General features: G+C 37.5%; 1 protein-coding gene across 1 annotated transcript in view; it reads right to left on the reverse strand.

Annotated features, from left to right (window-relative positions):
- The window catches only part of DNAH12 (dynein axonemal heavy chain 12), a 262745-nt gene that overhangs the window by 132614 nt on the left and 109049 nt on the right, over positions 1 to 21082 (reverse strand). Inside the window, exons 27-35 of the mRNA XM_055110974.2 lie at positions 20740 to 20892; positions 20232 to 20471; positions 19381 to 19626; positions 18905 to 19024; positions 11115 to 11224; positions 7816 to 7999; positions 7538 to 7678; positions 3832 to 3915; positions 2774 to 2962 (exon numbers count right to left, since the gene is read on the reverse strand). Of these exons, the coding sequence (XP_054966949.1) occupies positions 2774 to 2962; positions 3832 to 3915; positions 7538 to 7678; positions 7816 to 7999; positions 11115 to 11224; positions 18905 to 19024; positions 19381 to 19626; positions 20232 to 20471; positions 20740 to 20892 (1467 nt within the window). The remainder of the gene's footprint in view (positions 1 to 2773; positions 2963 to 3831; positions 3916 to 7537; positions 7679 to 7815; positions 8000 to 11114; positions 11225 to 18904; positions 19025 to 19380; positions 19627 to 20231; positions 20472 to 20739; positions 20893 to 21082) is intronic.

Below are 21082 nucleotides of genomic sequence, written 5' to 3' on the forward strand. Positions count from 1 at the left end.
TAGGAGATACGGAAATAAAAGAATCCCTAAAAATGGATGATATTAAAATAGACAAAATAATATGATGTAATAATGATATGACAGAGAAAGTCTCAGGGTAGGAGGCGGCTACTAGAGTGCTTGGGATAAACAATTGGAGGAGTGCACAAGGAGGAAAATGGGAGAGAGATACACCAAGGAGGGCTTCCTGGAGGAAGTAATAATAGCTGAGCTGAATTTGGAAGGAAAATGTAAGTTTGCCAGGTGAACAAGGGAAGGATATTCAAGGCAGGGGAATGTATACAAAGAAATGGAGATGTGAGCCGACACAGATTATTAAGGGGATTCTGTAGGATATGAAAATAGGGTATGAAGGAGGAATGCCCAAAAATTAGGCTTGAGAAATAGACAAGAGTCAGATCCTAAAAGGTTTTTATATGCTGTATTAAGGATTTAATTACAAGAGGAAGAGAGTTCCAAGGGAGGGTTTTAAATAAAGGAATAAACAGAAAGGATTTGTGTTTTGGAAACTTCATTCTGTAGCAGGATACAGACTGGACCAGAGCAGCTGCATGGTATTGATTCAGGTAGGAAGTGATGATGGTCAGAATTGAGATACTATAATGGGAAGGGTGGGGCGAGGAGGTGGCTGCAGAAACAGGGATGGAAAGAAAACAGGTATAAATTTTATCAAGAAGGGAAAATCAATAGATCCTGGGGCCTGGACCAGGTGGCTCATGCCTGTAATCCCAGCACTTTGGGAGGCCGAGGTGGGCAGATTGCTTGAGGCCAAGAGTTCGAGACCAGCCTGGCCAACATAGCAAAACCTCATCTCTACAAAAAAAAAATATACAAAAATTAGCCAGGTGTTGTGGTGCGCGCCTGTAATTGTGCCTGTAATCCCAGCTACCTGGGAGGCTGAGGCACGAGAATCACTTGAACCTGAAAGGTGGAGTGCCACTGCACTCCAGCCTGGGAGATAAAGAGAGACTGTCTCAGAAAAAAAAAAAAAAAAATCTGGGGACTGACTGGATGAGAAAGAACTATGAGAAGAAAATCCATTACTCATTACGTGGAAAGGTGAAGCCTATTTTGTATTATTTATAATATATAGCATTAGAGTTTTAAAACTGTAAGGGACTTTGTCTATTTTCTCTATGAAGACACTATACAGAATCTTCATAAAGTGGAATTGCTCATTTTTTTCTTTTAAATGGCACTTTTTTCTATCCCTAGAACAACATTTTAGGATAAAACTGAGTATCTCTTTCCCCTCTGTATATCAATATATTTATTTATATGTAAGAAGCGAATGTGTGTGTGTGTGTGTGTGTAGGAGATGGTGGAAATGGTTGAACAATGGTCCCCAAAAAGATATTTCCATGTTCTAACCTGAGGAACCTATAAGTGTGATCTTATATGGAAAAAGGTCTCAGAAGAAGCAATTAAGTTAAAAATCTCAGGAGGAAGACATCATTCTGGATTATCTAGTGGGTGCTAAATCCAAGTCCTTGTAACTGTCACATGGAGGAGAGACATGTGGAGTAGAAGGCCATGTGAAGATTGGCTGGATGCAGTTGCTCATGCCTGTAATCCCAGAACTTTGGGAGGCCAAGGTGGGTGGATCAACTGAGGTCAGGAGTTCGAGACCAGCCTGGCCAACATGGAGAAACCATATCTCTACTAAAAATACAAAAAAAATTAGCTGGGTGTGGTGGCATGTGCCTGTAATCCCAGCTACTCGGGAGGCTAAGGCAGGAGAATTGCTCCAACGTGGGAGACAGAGGTTGCGGAGAACTAAGATCGCTCCACTGCGCTCCAGCCTGGGTGACAGAGCAAGACAGAGCAAGACTCCATCTCAAAAATAAAATAAAATAAAAAGAAGGCCATGTGAAGATCGAAGAAGTTGGAGTTATGTAGCCACAAGCCAAGGAACACCTGAGGCTACCAGAATCTGGACAAGGTAAGAAAAGAGTCTCCCTTAGAGCTTCCAAGGAAGTATAGACCTCTACAAACATCCTGATTTTGGACTTCTGGTCTCCAGAACTGTGAGAGAATCAATTTCTGGTTTTTGGGTGTTTTTTGGTTTTGGGGGTTTTTATTTTCTGAGACAGAGTCTTGCTCTGTTGCCCAGGCCGGAGTGCAGTGGCGTGATCTCGGCTCACTGCAACCTCCATCTCCTGGGTTCCAGTGATTCTCCTGCCTCAGCCTCCCGAGTAGCTGGGATTACAGGCATGTACCACCATGCCCGGCTAATTTTTATATCTTTAGTAGAGACAGGGTTTCACCATATTGGCCAGACTAGTCTCAAACTCCTGACTTCAAGTGATCCGCCCACCTCAGCTTCCCACAGTGTGCTGGGATTATAGGAGTGAGCCACCGTGGCTGTAGCTTTAGCCATCAAGTTTGTGGCAATTTGTTATGACAGCCCTGGGAAGCTAATACAATAAGTAAAGTTTTCTCATAAAATACTAAATATTAAATAACTCATAAACTCACTAAATATACATTGAGTTTTTAGAGGCACATATTTAAAATAATTTGAAATATGGAAAGTAATTAGAATTTTTAAAATTTTAGACACTATGGTTGTATACAAATAGTTTAGCTGGAATAAATTCAACCCCTGAGTTATGCAGCTATAACTTAAGCAATATAAAACCAACGGTGGATAGTAAATGCATAAGGACAAACTGGTTTTAGTTATTCATTCTACCAACCACTGTGACTTTAGACTTAGTCAAGTTGAATGGAAACAAAGAAACTTGAATAGGTCAGAGAATTATAGGATTACCTTGCATTTTTTCTTACGCTGGTTTAAAGAGGGTGGTATTAACCAGGCAAAAAGTCCTCTCAGAAGAGCTTGATATTCTGGTTCACACAGAGGTCCTTTCAGTGAATTCAACCAAGAAGACACAAGTGGTTCCCATCCTAACTGTGAAGGCTCCAAATAAATCATACCACAACGACTTACAGTGGCAGGCTAGAGAAAAAAGGCAACTTTTTGCACTGTTGCTTTTATACCAGTGGCACCTGGCAATTATCAACTATTTCTTAGGATGACTTATAAGATCCTTTATAATCTAGCTCCCATCTGCTTCACATAGCTTCACACAGTCTAGACATTCCCCATACAGAAAACTATTTGCAGTTCAGTTCCCCAGATATGTAAAGGCTCCATGTCTTTAAACATTATCTCGATCTGGAAACGCCTAGGATTTCCAAATCCAATCTCCCTGGAGAACTCTTACATCTTCCTCAAAATCAGATCAAACACTCAGTTACCTTCCATGGTGCTCCTCTATCCATCCTCCTCACAGATGCTCACTCCTCTCCACACATTTTTTTTTTTTTTTTGAGACGGAGTTTCACTCGTTGCCCAGGCTGGAGTGCAATGGTACGATCTCGGCTCACTGCAACCTCCACCTCCTGGGTTCAAGCGATTCTCCTGCCTCAGCCTCCCAAGTAGCTGGGATTACAGGCATGCACCACCACGCCTGGCTAATTGTGTATTTTTAGTAGAGATGGGGTTTCTCCATGTTGGTCAGGCTGGTCTTGAACTTCCCACCTCAGGTGATCTGCCCGCCTCAGCCTCCCGAAGTGCTGGAATTACAGGCGTGAGCCACCGTGCCCAGCCATCCTCTTCACACTCTTAAAGCACTAACATGTAGCTGTGTATTGGGATTATTAACATGCTTCTCATCCTCCCTAAACAAGCATACACTGTGTCTTATTCATCTTTATATTCCTAGTGCCTAACCCATTTTCTGACATATAATAAAAAATACTTATTGGCTAAATTAAAGAATGAAGAAATGAACAAACCACCATTGTATTAAATTATGAACTTACGGATGCCTGGGAAAGGTCCATTGTTTCAAAGATGAGGCTCATTTGGGGGGACATCTGAATGATTTCTCCACTCATAAGGCAAAGCTAAAAGCAATTATTTTTCAAATGTTTATTTTTTAAAATTTCAAGTTTCTCAGATAAAAATTTATACTATGTATAAAATAAAGTAGCTCCTGTGATATAATGGAATAAGAATTAGAATGGAAGCCAGAAAATCTTAATTCTAGGTCTAGCCCTGTTAATTATTAAGTATTTAAGCAAATACTTAACATCTCCGAGTCTCAGTCTCTTCATCTATGAAACAGGGATAATAGTGCTCTTGTAGAATTGTAGGAAGGGGGACTATAAGACAAAGTCCAAAACCTATAAAATCCTATACAAATATCGGCTATTAAGAAAATTAAGTGAAATACTCCTGAATTTATAAAGTGACCATAGACCTTTTTATTAAATTAAAAAATAGAAAATAGAAAATAGCATGCGTACTCTTATACCCAGCTCATAGATTTAATCAATGTTAAGATTTTGCCATATTGCCATTACCTTTTTAAAAAAACAGTTTAAAGAGCATTATAGACATCACATCATGGCATTTCACATTCAAATGCCTATGTTTCCAAAAAATAAGTATATTTTCTATGTAATCACAATAACATTATCACACCTAACAAAATGAATAATTATTTATTATCATCTAATACTCAGTCAATACTCAAATTTCCTCAGTTGTACCAGAAATGTCTTTTCAATGGATTTATTTAAAGCAAAATTCAATCAAAGACTATGCATTGAGTTTTTTATGTCTCCTTGGTCTCTTAATCTAAAACATTTCTTCTTTTATCAAATATGTCAAAAACTGAATTTATCAACTGCTTCCTTTCCCTCAAACTTCTGTCTTGTCTATTATTAAAGCCATCCTATCTCCTCAATCTCTTTGGCTTGCAGCTATGGAATTATCATTAACTTTTAATAGTATTAATAATTATTATTAACTTGATACCTAAATTAATTTTATTACTAAGTCTTTTAAATTCTTGTACATTTAGTTTTCAGTGTTTCCTTTCTGCTTTTACAATCATCACTTTAGTTCCAGTTTTTCCCCTATCTAGTCACATGTCAACAATGAGAAATTTAACATTTGTGGATTCCATTTCCTAGCTGTAAAATAAATGAATGATCTAGAGGTGGATTGTCCAATACGGTAGCTGCTAGCCATATGTGGCTATTTATATTTAATTTTAACTAACTAAAACTAAATAAAATTTAAAATTCAGTTCTTCAACTGCACTAAGCCACACTTCAAATGCTCAGTAGCCACATGTGACTAGTAGCTACCTTCTCAGAGAACACAGATAGTTGCAGTATTGTAAAAAGTTCTACTGGACGTGCTGGTCTAGAATACTTTTAATCTTTGACCAGATTATTTCAGCAAACATCCTCCTAACTCTGCACAAATTTGAAAGGTAGGGTCAGCATTCTCCTCACTGCCCTGTGTTGTTTCCCAACTACTTCTATTCCACCCCCAGTGACAACCCCTGTTTTTACCCTGCCACTCAACAGTACTCAGTGATTCCCTCCTCAATAGCTAAAGTCCTTGTGACATGGCCTAATCTCACTCTCTACTATAACTCTGGCCTGATCCAGTGTTTATAAAGACTGAGAATCTCAACACAGCTGCCCATCAGATCCTTGACCACCTTGCTCCACTCCAGCTGTCCACTTTATGTATCTGGGACCTTCTCTCCAGAAATAATACATAATTCTGAAATATTAAATTCAAGTATCTCAGTCTCTGCCCACAGCCTCCAATCCATCCAGTTATTTCATTCATTGTCTCCTACTACACTTGCTCCTCATTTTCACAAGATTTTCACATCCCTGATGTTTTCACTTCTTTCATTAGGCAGCTTTTGTCCTATGGTCTAATTCTTCTACCATTCTCATGTCAATAACTTTAGAGTCTTACTATATTTCCAGGCCTACAATATTACCTACGCCTAAGCTGCTTAGACTGGTAGAGAGTATCTCACAAAGGCAGACCTTGGTACTACTAATGATAATTTATGGTCTTCCAGTCAATCAGGCTCTCAGTGCTACCCAGAAGTGCTTCTGTGTTTTCCTAGATAGCTCTCTTTCCCATCTTCCACAAAAGCTAATTTAAGTCTCTTCTTTTATCCTCAATTTTGCAAAGAACCAAGGCCCATCACTTCACGAAGAAAAGAGAAATCATCACAAGGATTTGCCTTCAAATTTCCACAGTCAAATCCATACACTCATCTATAGCTGTCTTTTCATAATTCCCTCTCATGCAGTAAGAGACAATCCATCTACTTGGCTCTGAACCCTTAGACTTCACTCTACAATTAGAATAACCTTCCCGCTTCTTCTCTATTTACTTTCTACCCTAAGCTCAACCAATATTACTGAATGAATGAAAGAAGGAATGTGAATGACTAACCACCTATGATAAAGTACTTCAGTATATCTTTTTTTTTTTTTTCTGAGATGGAGTCTTGCTCTGTTGCCCAGGTTAGAGTGCAGTGGTGTGATCTCGGTTAACTGCAACCTCTGCCTCCTGGGTTCAAATGATTCTTCTGCCTCAGCCTCCTGAGTATCTCCTGCCTCAGCCTCCTGAGTAGCTGGGATTACAGGCACGCGCCACCACACCCAGCTAATTTTTTTTTTTTTTTGTATTTTAGTAGAGACAGGGTTTCACCATGTTGCTCAGGCTGGTCTCGAACTCCTGACCTCAAATGATCCACCTGCCTTAGCCTCCCAAAGTGCTGGGATAACAGGCGTGAGCCACCGCGCCCGGCCTTGAGTGTATCTTTAAATGCTAATTAAATGAGTTTGTTTATTTAGTAGGGCAGTCATTTCATGTAAGTATGGAAATAATTTGTGATATATTCACACACTAGGATACTAATATAGACATAAATAAGTTAACAAAACTGAACTACAGTAATATGAACATCACACATATATTGATTTAAAAAAAACACTGAAGAATATGATTCCAATGTATGAAGTTCAACAGCTGGCAAAACTAATTCATCATAGAAGTCAGAAGAGTGATTATCTCTGGAGGAAGATAAACAAACTAGGAAGGAACATGAGTGAATCTTGTAGGGTATAGGAAATTTCATGTGTCATTTTTTAGGTGATGATTATGTGAGTATACAAACACATTTTAAAAATCATAGAATCTACACTTGAAATTGGTATACATTTTATACCTTATATATGTTGTCTCTCAATTAAAATAAATATTAGAATACTTTCACTTTCTAGTTCTTTTGTATATCTCATAGCACCGAAGGTGATATACTGTATGTAAACGCTGAAGCATTCCATGTTTTCAAAAGGAATTAGGCTTTTGTTATTTTATCCTAAAATACTGAAGTTCTATAAGAAACCATAAGGCTGAAGTCACTTAACAACTTATTCTCACCCTAGATTACTATGTCTTCTGGCTAACACAGTAATTTTAATACAATATACTTTCATTCTACAAAAAAAAAAAAAAAAATTAACCCAAGGACTTACTATAGCAGTTTTCATTGAAAAGAGAATTTATAAACCTACTCAACTTGCTGCATCCTTTATTTTTGCATCCTTTATTTTAAATAGAGTCCTAGTTTAGTTGTTGAACACATAAAATTGCTTAATCATGGCTGAATCTGCTTCTCTTTTGATCATGATTTACCTTTTTATTATCATCCAATACTGTGTTCATGCTCTCTATCCACAAAGTGTCAATAGGACCATCAAATACAACCCATTTCCGGTCAGGTGTTTCTGATAAGGCAAATTCTCTAAAAGTGTTAGCCACAATACCATCAGTCCACTGAGGAGGAAAAAAAAGAATTAAAAAGCTCTCCTCATAAAATTAGATTTAGGAGTAAAACTATGAAAATACTTCACATTTCTTGTTTTAACAGGCACTTTCCATAAGAGAGTTGGGAATACTTATATTTAGGTTACCTCATGAGACACTGGGTCAAACTGTCCAAAAAGTTGGCCCATAGTAATAGATTTGGGGTTTACAGTTCTATAAATGACCTTTTCTTCCTCTCCATAGCCATGTTCATTCATTAAAGTTAGCGTATCCGCCAGCACATGCAGAACTTTTGTCTTAGCAGCAAAAGGCTCTCCTACTAACATAAAACTATGAAGGAAGAGAAATAATTATACAATAAGAGTCTTTAAAGAGTTAAATAATTTATATCAGTATATAAAACTTTACCCTGTGATAATTACTACTTATAATTTTTGAAATCATATGAATTTTTCTCAGACATGAAGAAAACATATTTAATTTCTGAACTGATTGACTACAAATCAAATTCTTCACTGTAATATTATTTTCTCCAAAAGGGAATATAATAAACAATCTCCAAATGACAATGAAAACTTATTATCTGTGTACTCTTAAAAAAACTAAACCTGAAGCCCACTAAGGAGAGAACTGGGAAAGATTTATATTCCCAAAGTCTTCACTTGCCATAAAACTATTAGTGTTCTTTACCAACTATTTCTGGATCTCCTCCCTCCTGGCACATATAGGATTTCTGGCCCTCTTGTGGAAAGACTAGGTAACTAGTTCTAACCAACGGGTAATAAATGGAAATGATGGGCATTACTTCCAAGCAGGGATAGGTAATTGCCAGCTAGAGACCTCACAGAGCTCTCTTTTCCCTCTAGCATGGCCGTGACCCACAACGTTGAGGTGGTGCTTACTCTAACAGCCTGGGCCCTGAGTGGTCATGATGAGCAGGGCTGCCCTGGTAACCTACTATATATAAATGAGAAATAAATCTTTGTTTTTTAAATCACTAACATTTGGGTGTTGACGGTTCTTACAGAATATCCTAGCCCATCCTTAATAACAGAAGTTGGTACCTAGAAGAGGGGAGGATATTCTTGCCATAATAATAATAATAAAAAAAAACCTAATGTGGCATTGGCTTAAAGGCCAGGTTGTGAGTGACAAATTAACTGGTATCAGAAGCTAAAATATGGACAATTATTGTCATGCAATGAATGATGAAACATTTGGTAAATGTATTCCTTGAGATTACCTGGAAGACAGCTAATTACCTAAGGAAATGAGAATTTTAGGTGAAAAGGATGGTAAACAGAATGTTATTAGTATATAATGACAGGTACTGGTTTCATTTTAAAAAGAACCATAACAAAGAAATGAGCCCAGAAAAAAACATGGTCAGTTTGCAAGCAGGAATGAAAGAGGGAGTCCAGAAATTCAGGGACTTCTGGAATTGAATGTATCAAGTTATTCTCATTCGTAATTGGTAAAAGATAAAATTAAGAAAACCTTTAAACAAAAATCGATTAAAACTCAGTTTGGCATCAAGTATCAAATCAAGGGTAGGGTCATTGTATCACATTATTAAAACCTATGAAGGATTAATATGGGCCGGGTGGCTCATGCCTGTAATCCCAGCACTTTGGGAGGCCAAGGTGGGCAGATCACTTGAGGTCAGGAGTTCAAGACCAGCTTGGCCAACATGGCAAAACCCTGTCTTTACTAAAAATACCAAAATTAGCTGGGCGTGATGGCATGTCCCTGTAGTCCCAGCTACTCAGGAGGCTGAGGCATGAGAATCACTTGAACCCAGGAGGTGGAGGTTGCAGTGAGCCGAGATCTTGCCACTGCATTCCAGCCTGGGTGATAGACCAAGACTCTGTCTCCAAAAAAAAAAAAAAAGAATATAATTCCCAGTAATCATTTCAGGAGAATAAAATGATTCATGAAAAACAGACTAAGATTGTGGCTCCCTCCACAAAGCCTGATAAGGTCAAGGATACTTCAAGGAATTTTAAAAGGTATGGCTTATTAAGGACAGTAGTTACGGATATAGGAACATGGAGCTGTCTAGAATCAAATAGATAAAAAGCTGATTGTTTTTGAGGGAGTTTACTGACCAAAAAAACTGAGTCTAGTCTAAAACATAAGTGAATGTTCAAGACTTAAATAATCCTTGGGAACTAGGTGTGGTGGTGTGCACCTGTAGTCCCAGCTACTCGGGAAGCTCAGGAGGGAGGATCACTTGAACCCTGGAGTTTGAGACCAGCCTGGGCGATATCAACAGACTACATCTCAAAAATACATAATAAATAATATTTAAAATAATCCTTGGGTATTGAATGCATAAGGGTTGATTGTACTATTCCCTCTATTTTTGTATATGTTTAAAAATTTACCTAATGTTTTTGTAACCCTACCTTTAGAAAAAATCGTGACCATTGAGATCCCAACTTTCTACAGGCAAGAAGCAGGCTCAAAACATTTCTCAACTCTCCCAAGAACAGTATTTTCTCTATTGCCCACTTCATATGTGCCCAGAGAAGAAAATGGAAATGGAAAGACCTCTCAGAAGGTTAAACTAAGGCCCAAGAAGAAGAATTAAACTGGAAAGCCCCTCTCAGGTAGCAAAAACCAAGCAGAAGTAGATTCAGATTTTAAGAAAGGTGGCTCTCTAAGTAAATATAAATATATATACACACACACAACTTACTTATATAACATATATATAACTTTTACTTATATAACTATAAATACAAAATGTCCATAGCCACTTTAATGACACCCTGTATAATAAATCACATATACAAAATGCTTATGGCTCCTTAGATGAGGCCCTTCAAGTGAGAGGTCCTGAAGTTTAAACTCTATTAGTTTCACAATCAATCCATCTCTAGAACTGGGGCCCTCACATGACCAGCTGGATTTCAGAATTGTCACATTACAGTGTTGGCTGTGTCTTCTATTCTTCAGTTTCTGAATGGGAGTGTTTGCTCTGGTAACCCTGTTCTGATAAGCCCACTATTGTGCACTGAGTTTGTGGAGAAAAGATAACTTGTCTTTCTAGGTTGTAGGTCTCTGGATCAAGAGGAACAACTTCCAGGTATGATACAAAGGCTATCATGCATCGTCACCTAGGGATCCTGAACTTTGAGTCTGGTTCATTTATTGATTAGAACTTTTAGGTGCCTCCCTGGGAAGGGAAGAGTGTGTTTTTATGCAAATGGTGGTATTTATTAGTACTAGGTCACTGAATGAGCACTTCTTACCAACCCTTGTTGGACATGTAGTATGAGAAATAAACCTTTGCCTTTTAAGCCACTGGGGGGCCAGGGGGCGGGCGGGGGTTGCTCTCAACTCACCTAATCAGTTTGCCAAGTCTTTGGTTCATAGATTTTAGTTGTTTTACCAGCTTAATTAAGAAATAACATCTAACTATAGCAATATATAATCTTACCCATGTCTAACAATCATCATTTCATATGTTTGAATTATTTTTTCAAGAAAAAATTTAACAGGCTGAAGATTATGTACATTGCAGGCTTCATGAGCACATTCCAAAAATTCCTGAAATAAAAAAAAGTAATGCATTTCTACAACACAATATTATAAATGTCATATCTGTCTTATAAGTGTAGATTTTAAATTTACTAGTTAAAAAAACCTATCATCATTGTTTATTATTTCTTAAAACTTTATTATCTTTTCAAATCAAGAGGAGAAACATAGACTCAAAATACTTTTAATGTATTAGTCTTCCCTATTGTAAGTTATGAATGATCATAGCATGATAGTACTGGGTGTATGCTGCATGAAAATAACTCCTTTTAATAGTGTTTCCCAGAATTTCACTTTTGGTTAGGATATAGAAAGACCTGTCAGACAATCCTGCACACTGTAGTAACCAGAAATAAACAAATAAGTTTTTTAAAATTATAAAAAATTTAAACACATAGAAGTACTTTGGATGCAAATAAATATATAAAAGAACTCAGTTTCAGAAAGGGATGATGAGCCTTTCCTAGGTAAGAACAAAGCAACAGCTGTTTTCACCCTAGGGACATTTTCTAAGTCTGGACTTGGTGGATTATCGGATTGGGCCTGCTATAGACAGAAGGACTTAGCCAAAGTAGGAAGAAACCAATAGAGATTTTAATGGTTGTGTGGGCTTATGTGACAGATTTGAATTTGGAGAAGCCCAAATGCCAAGCTGGTTCTTCCGAACATCCATGCTTTTGCTCAGCATGTAATGACACAAGAGACCAAGGGCTTGGCTGGAAAGACACACAGAGAGACTTCTTTAGTCTCAGAATGCTTAGATCCCAAAATCCTACTACAGGGAAGGGCCAATCATATGGCAGGACAATTCTTACTCAGAAGACATTTGAAGCCAGAAGTAAACTACAGCTCAGTAATGCTGCAACAAAACTCTGACTTAGGTCAACACTCAACTGAATTGATTAGCAATGCAACCTAGCTACCTGAAATAGGGAAAAATCTCATGATTTTTCTGCAGGAAAATAATACCACCTGGCCGGGTGCGGTGGCTCATGCCTGTAATCCCAGCACTTTGGGAGGCCAAGGCGGGTGGATCACCTGAAGTCAGGAGTTCAAGACCAGCCCGCCCAACATGGCAAAATCCTATCTCTACTAAACATACAAAAAATCAGCCAGGCGTGGTGGCGGGCACCTGTAATCCCAGCTACTCAGGAGGCTGAGGCAGGAGAATCACTTGAACCCGGGAGGTGGAGCTTGCAGTGAGCCAAGATCGCACCACTGCACTCCAGCCTAGGCAACAAGAGCGAAACTTCGTCTCAACAACAAAAAACAAACAAACAAAAACAAAACAAAACAAAACATCGTAGCCTGTATAATTATTTTATACCCATTGTTTAACATACAATCAAAACTTAAGGTTGGACGTCCTAGCCAGAACAATCAGGCAAGAGAAAGAAATAAAAGGCATCCAAATAGAAAAAGAAGAAGTCAAACTGTCTTCTCTGACAATATGATTCTACACCTAGAAAACCCTAAAGACTCTGCCAAAAGGCTCCTGAAACTGATAAATGACTATGGTGAAGTTTCAGGAACAAAATCAATGTACAAAAATCAGTAGCATTTCCACACACCAATAACGTTCAAGCTGAAAGTTATATCAAGAATGCAATCCGGCCGGGCGCGGTGGCTCACGTCTGTAATCTCAGCACTTTGGGAGGCCGAGGTGGGTGGATCATTTGAGGTCAGAGGTTCAAGACCAGCCTGGCCAACATGGTGAAACCCCATCTCTACTAAAAATACAAAACTATCTGGGCAGTAGTGGCACGCACCTGTAATCCCAGCTACTTGGGAGGCTGCAGTAAGCAGAGATTGTGCCACTGCACTCCAGTCTGGGCAACAGAGTGAAACTCTCTCAGACAAAAAAAAAAAAAAAAAAAAAAAACAAACGGAAAGCAACTCCATTTACAATAAACATACACACACACATACACACACACAGTAGGAATATATCTAACCAAAGAGATAAAGATCTCTACAAGGAGAACTACAAAACACTGCTGAAAGAAATCATAGATGACACAAATGGAAAAACATCCCATGCTCACGGATTGGAAGAATGAATATTGTTAAAATGGCCATGCTGCTCAATGCAATCTACGGATTCAATGCTATTCCTATCAAGCTACCAAGATTACTTTTCACAGAACTAGAAAAAAATTATTCTAAAATTCAGATGGAACCAAAAAGGAGCCTGAATAGCCAAAGCAATCCTAAGCAAAAAGAACAAAGCCAGAGGAATCACATTACCCAACTTCAAACTATAAGATTACAGTAACCAAAACTGTATGGTACTGGTACAAAAATAGTGACACAGACCAATAGAATGACTAGAAACCCAAAAATAAAGCTGCACACCTACAGCCACCTGATCTTCAACAAAGTGGACAAAAGCGATGGAGAAAAGACTCCCTATTCAATCCATAGTGCTAGGATGGCTTGTTAGCCATATATAGAAGAATTATTGGACCCCTACCTTTCACCATATACAAAAATTAACTCAATATGGACTGAAAAGTTAAGATCTCAAACTGTAAGAATCCTAGAAGAAAACCTAGGAATCACCATTCTGGACACTGGCCTTGGGAAGGAATTTATGACTAAGTCCTCAAAAGCAATCGCTACAAAAACAAAAACTGACAAGTGGGACCTATTTAAACTACAGAGCTTCTGCATGGCAAAAGAAACTATCAACAGAAAAAACAACCTACAGGATGGGAGAAAATATTCACAAATTATGCATCCAGCAAAGGTCTAATATCCAGAATTGATAAGGAACTTAAACAATTGAACAGGAAAAAAAAAATTTAAAAACGGGCAAAGGATATGAACAGATGCTTCTCAAAAGACATGCAAGCAGCCAACAAATATATGAAAAAATGTTCAACATCACTAATCGTCAGAGAAATGCAAATCAAAAACACAATGAGATACCATCTCATACAAGTCAGAATGGCTATTACTAAAAAGTTAAGAACAACAGATGCTGGCAAGCCTGCAGAGAAAAGGGAATACTCATATGCTGTTGGTAGGAATGCAAATTAGTTCAGTCACCATGGAAAGCAGTTTAGAGATTTCTCAAAAAACTTAAAACAGAACTACCATTTGACCCAGCAATCCCATTACTGGGTATATATCCAAAAGAAAATAAATTGTTCTACCAAAGAGACACATGCATGCATTATGTTTACCACAGCACTATTCACAATAGCAAAGACATGGAATCAACCTAGGTGCCCATCAACAGTAGATTGAATAAAGCAAATGTACATATATACCATGGAATACTATGCAGCCATAAAAAAGAACAAAATCATGTCCTTTGCAGCAACATGGATATAGCTGGAGGCCACTCTCCTAAGCAAATTCACACAGGAACAGGAAACCAAATACTGCATGTTCTCACTTATAAGTGGTAGGCAAACACTGGGTACTCATGAACATAATAATGGCAACAACAGACACTGGGGACTACTAAGGGGAAGAGAGAGGGAGGGGAACAAGGGCTGAAAAACTAACTATTGGGTACTATGCTCAGTACCTGGGTGATGGTATCAATAATACCTCAAACTTCAGCATCATGATTATGCCCATGAAACAAACCTGCACATGTACCCCTTGAATCTAAAAGTTGAAATTCCTTTAAAAATAAGTAAATAGGCCAGGAGTGGTGGCTCATGCCTGTAATCCCAGCACTTTGGGAGGCCAAGGTGAGTGGATGGGTTGAGCCCAGCAGTTCAAGACCAGCCTGAGCAACATAACAAGACCTCCTCTCTACTAAAAATACAAAAAAATTAGCCAGGTGTGGTGGTACATTCCTGTAGTCCCAGCTACTCAGAAGGCTGATGTAGGAGGATTGCTTGAGCCCAGGAGTTGGAGGCTGCAGTGAGCCATGATTGCACTGCTGTACTCCAGCCTGGGTAACAGAGCAAGACCCTAACTCTAAATAGTCACTTCATAACAGAACCAAAAAAATAATGAAGTCATGAGAAATAGCTGATGACCAAGAGAAAAAACAGTAAACAAAACAAACTCATAGATGACCCAGATGTCATAATTAACAGATAAGAACTTGACAATACATTTACAAAGTATAAAAAGAATAGATTATAAGATAGAAAAAATAGAGGAAAAAATATAGAATTTTAGCAGAAAAGAAAACTCTCTAAAAAGAACCAATTGGACACACTAGAACTAAAAAAATCAAAATATGTGAAATTAAGAATTCATTGAATGGGCTTATCAGCAAACTGGACAAAGCCAAAGAAAGAACCACTAACCTTGAAGATAGGTCAATTAGAAAGTATCCAAACTAGAGAGAGAAAGTAATGAAAAACAAAAGAGAAAAAAAGAGGCATGAGAGACACATGAAACTATATAGAATGGTCTAATATACATGTCACTGAAGTTCCGGAAGGAGAGAGGAGAAAAAATTAAGGCATAAAAACATATAAAAAGATAATTACTGAATATTTTCTGGCTGAGTACAGTGGCTCATGCCTGTAATCACAGCTCTTTAGGAGGCTGCTTGAGCCCAGAGCTTGATACCAACCTAAGCAACAAAGTAAAACCTTGTCTCTATGAAAAATAAAATAATTAGTTGGGTGTGATGGCACGCGCCCGTAGTCCCAGCTACTTGGGAGGCTGAGATGGGAGGATTGCTTGAGCCCAGGAGGTTGACAATGCAGTGAGCTATGATCACGCCACTGCACTCCAGCCTCGGCAAAAGTGAGACCCTGTCTCTAAAAAAAGAAAAGAAAAAGAAAATTTTCTGGCAAAACACATCAACACACAGATTCAAGCAGCATAGCAAATCCCAGGCAATAAAGTACAAAACAAAACTAGGCACATAGTCAAACTGCTCAAAACCAAAAAAGAAAAAGAAAAAATATTAAAACAGCCAGAGGAGTATAAATAAGAAAAATGCCTGACTTCTACGCACAACACTGAAAGGCAGCAGTCAATGAAATAACATCTTTAAATGCTGGGGGCAGGGTGGGGTGGGGAGGAGACACCTTGCCAATCTAGAATTCTATATCTGTGAAAATATTCTTCAGAAATAAAGATTAAATAAAGACATTTTCAGACAGACAAAAGGTGAGGGAATTTGTTGCCAGAAGACCCATATACACACAAATACTAAAGGAAGTTTTTTAGGTTAAAAATAAAAAATCCCAAATGAAAACATATATCTGCTGGAAAGAATAAAAGCACTAGAAAGGGTAGCGTAAGAGGCTTTTTTTTTTCAAATACAATACTTAAAGCAGAAAATAATAACAATGTATTGTGGTGTTTACAAAATATATAGAAGTAAAATATATGACAACAATAGCACAATGGGCAGGAGTGAGTGGATAATGAAACTATACCATTTAAGGTGCTTATATTTTTTGTCAACTGGTAAAATACTAACTGTAAAGTTGTAATAAGCCAAGGATATATACTGCAACCTGTGGAGTGACCACTAAGGTAAAACTATAAAGCCAATAGAGAAGATAAAATGGAGTGATTACCATTTTTTGAAATCCAAAAGAAGTCAGTAAAACAAATACAGAACCCATTAAAAAGCAAGATGGCAATTTAGTACTATTTTTCCAACTGGAATCTACGCATTTATTGCTGTATTCATAAGAGTACTTAAGAGTTCTTCAAGAAAATATTAAAATTTTGTGTTTTCATTTTGGTGTTTAAAAATCATATTAGCATATTCTGAATCATCTTGATAGTCACCTTAACCTGCCATAAAATGCATATTAGTATTTGAGCATAAGAATTTAAAAAACAGACAAAAAAATAAAGATGCCTTTAAGTTAAGTGATCTCTTAACGATTTGACAGCTCAAACAAAAAGATTTTGCAGTCATATCGTAAAGAGAAGACATGGAAGAATTGAATCATCACTTGGCAAAAGGTGGTTTATGAACGCTGAACTCAAGAGAATCTTCACTGTACATTTCACAATAGAAATTCCCATAAAGTAACAAGTTACTTTCAGCCACATATTACCTATTAATTGCGTTAAATTGAATTTGAGATTGTTTTGTTTGTAATGTTATTTTATTTATTATTTTTATTTTAAGATGGAGTCTTGCTCTGTCGCACAGGCTGGAGTGCAATGGCGCAATCTCGGCTCACTGCAACCTCCGCCTCCCGGGTTCAAGCAATTCTCCTGTCTCAGCCTTCCAAGAAGCTGGGACTACAGGCGTGCACCACCATGCCCCGCTAATTTTTGTATTTTTAGTAGAGACAGGGTTTCACCATGTTGGCCAGGCTGGTCTCAAACTCCTGATCCCAGGTGATTCACCTGCCTCGGCCTCCCAAAGTGCTGGGATTATAGGTGTGAGCCACCATGCCTGGCTTGTAATTAATTTTAAATTATATTCTGGTTTTCTATAACGGCTATAAGCAGCAGTTAAGTATATACATATTTAAGCTTCATTATAATATGTATAATTTACATGAAGTTGGAAATGCGAGTGGTTTGTGTCTTATTTTTGTTATTTTAAATTTTTAATTGACAAATATTTTTATATATTTAAGGTGCAACATGATGATTTGATAAACATATACATTATATAATGATCACCACAATCTAATTAACATATCCATCACTACCCGTAGTTACCATGTGTGTTTGTGTTAAGGACTGTTTCCTTTAAAAAAAAATAAAAATGAGTCTATTAAGTAAATTTGAGAAACAAAGCCTTATTATGTTACCTATAGGATGTTTTACTACTTTCATTTCTATCTAATAAAATACACAATATAAAAAAATATATATAAAATATATATATAAAATAAAATACACAATAGTATTTAGTATGCAATACTATATATTACACAATAGTGTAATACACTATTACAGTATGTATACTAATATTATAAATCACAAGATAGAAAATAAAATATTTTTTCTCAGCCAGGCACAGTGGCTCACACCTGTGATCCCAGCACTTTGGGAGGCCAAGTCTGGCAGATCACCTGAGGCTGGGAGTTCAAGACCAGCCTGCCCAACATGGAGAAACCCCATCTCTACTAAAAATACAATTAGCTGGGCGTGGTGGCGCTTGCCTGTAATCCCAGCTACTTGGGAGGCTGAGGCAGGAGAACAGGTTGAACCTGGGAGGCAGAGCTTGCAGTGGGCTGCGATCGCACCATTGCACTCCAGCCTGGGCAACAAGAGCAAAACTCTGTCTCAAAAAATAATATTATAATAAAATAAAATAATAATAATACTTATTCTCTTACAAAGAACATTACTTCTTTTTTTAATTTTAATTTTTTTTTTGAGACAGAGTCTTGCTCTGTGGACAAGGCTGGAGTGCAGTAGTGGGACACCACCATGCCTGGCTAATTTTTTGTATTTTTAGTGGAGACAGGGTTTCACCATATTGGCCAGGTTGGTCTCAAACTCCTGACCTCAGGTGATCCACCCATCTCAGCCTCCCAGAGTCCAGGATTACAGGTGTGAAACACCGTGCCTGGCCTGTTTAACCTGAATCTTGACAGGTTAACCCTGGTATCATATAATATGAAAGTACCCAAATTTACTTATTGTTATTAACTAAAGTGGACAAAATAGGGGATTTTCCTCAAAACAGAATAATTTCACACATTAATAAATCTTGGTAAACAATTGAGTCATCGGATGAATTTATTATGCCGAATAAGTCATTCTCATGGGTTTACTTACGTGATAGTCAGCTTCAGGAAGTTTAATACCAGGAAATAAGTCACTAGTTATTCCATTAAATAAAGGTATATCATGTGATAAAAACTTTGGTTCATTTACATCTTTAATTGATCGAAGAAGCTAAAATTACCCAAAAAGTACAATGTAAGTTAGTTGCCAGCAATTGCAACCCTACTTCTCCCTCCCCTCTCAGCCCCGGCCTGCCCCACACCACCCCCCTGGCTAAAAGTCAAAGTTTATTTTACATTGCTGTATGGAATCCCTATAATAAAAAGTCAATGCTATGCTTATCAAACTAAAAAGTCTTTGTATTCATATGAAGTATAACAATATAACCCAAAAAACCATCATTTCAACCTCATATGAAAAGACAAAGCTCAACCCTCTCAAGTGCCTATTTGTAGTTCCTGATTAACCTCACTAAAGAAAATTATCTTTCTACTGAAACTTTCCCAATGTGTATATTTAATACTTACAAGTATATCTTCATTTTCATTTGGGTATTTTAGTTTTAGATTGCCAGCAGCCACTAAAACAGCTTTTACTGCTCGCATTCCATAGTCATAATGAAATTGCGATGAGAGCTGCTCTGAGCAAAGCCTATAGGTCATTACTATTTTCACAGACAGAGGTCTTGCATTCAAAAATCCGTAAGAGTAGAGGGAGATTTCTGCTATAAGCGCATAGTTTGGAACCATCATAGCCACTGTTCTAAAAAGAACCTGAAGTATAAAATAAATGAAATATATTACGTACATAAATGAAGCTGTTTTTAAGCTGAGCATAAGTATTCAAAGGTGTGGTGTTGTCAAGTTTATTCTCCAAATGCAGCACCTTTTTCTAAACTCTAATTTTTTTCAGTAGTACTTTTAATATTTTTATGCAGTTAGTATTTTTTTGGATGTTTAAAAAAGTTTTGGGAGGGAAATTACAATTTTATGGAAAAAAATTATTTTGAATGGATTATGCTGGGTTTTTTTAATTCACGAACTTACACTCTTAAAAAATATTGGCTGGGTACAGTGGCTCATGCCTGTAATCCCAGCACTTTGGGAGGCTGAGGCGGGCGAATCATGAGGTCAGGAGATCGAGATCATCCTGGCTAACATGGTAAAACCCCGTCTTTACTAAAAATACAAAAAATTAGCCAGGTGTAGTGGCGTGTGCCTCTAGTCCCAGCTACTCGGGAGACTGAGGCAAGAGAATCGCTTGAACCCGGGAGGTGGAGGTTGCAGTGAGCCAAGATCGCGCCACTGCACTCCGGCCTGGGCAATAGAGCGAGACCGTCTCAAAAACATAAAATAAATAAATAAATAAATAATATTACCTTAAGATTGTCCGGCAATTCAGAGCGTCCTGCATAGCCAGGATTCATGGTAATAGCTACAAAACAATTCGGATTGAGCTTAAGTTCTGTCCCTTCAAAAACAAACACAACCAACTTCTGTTGAATAGCTCTCTGAATGCAAAGGATCTGTTGAGCTACCACTGACAACACTTCCAACTCAATTCGATTGAATTCATCAAAGCAAGCCCAAGCACCAGAAGAAGCCAATCCTTTAAAAAACTAAGGACAAAGAAAAAGGAAAGTGATTTTTTTCTCAGGAAAGGATATCATCTCTTAAAACAAATATCTAATATTTTAAGTCAGAATTGAAAGTTAAATTTAATAAAAGTTCCAAGGATAAAAACAATGTCTTTACTCCTAAAATGAAAGTCCAAGTAATATTCAAACCACATTCATATGTTTAAACATGAGTTTGCTTCCATTTATCCAATTAGACCTAGCTGTAAGTTTGTAACATTTAATATTATTGATTCAGCAATTTAACTACCTTTCCCATTGCTAGATAATCTAGCCCATCAGAACAGTTGAACACCACACACTGTACAGCAAGAGCTTTAGCCAAGTCCTTGGTGGTTTCGGTTTTTCCTGTGCCTGCTGGCCCCTCTGGAGCACCTCCAAGGTTTAAATAGAAAGCACCTATCTGAAATGAAAAATACATGTGAAAAGAAATCCATGCTTAAATTTAAAAAAACAACAGACACTTGTTTACCAAATGGATTTAGCCTGTTCTGTAGCTTCAGAGAAGCCATTATATAATTACATTGCTTAATTTTTAGCCCAAATTTTTCTAGCTGTATGAAGAGAAAGCATTTTAAAACGTTCAAAAAAGT

This window comes from Pan paniscus, chromosome 2 (assembly GCF_029289425.2).
Source record: "Pan paniscus chromosome 2, NHGRI_mPanPan1-v2.0_pri, whole genome shotgun sequence".
Classification (NCBI taxonomy): Eukaryota; Metazoa; Chordata; class Mammalia; order Primates; family Hominidae; genus Pan; species Pan paniscus.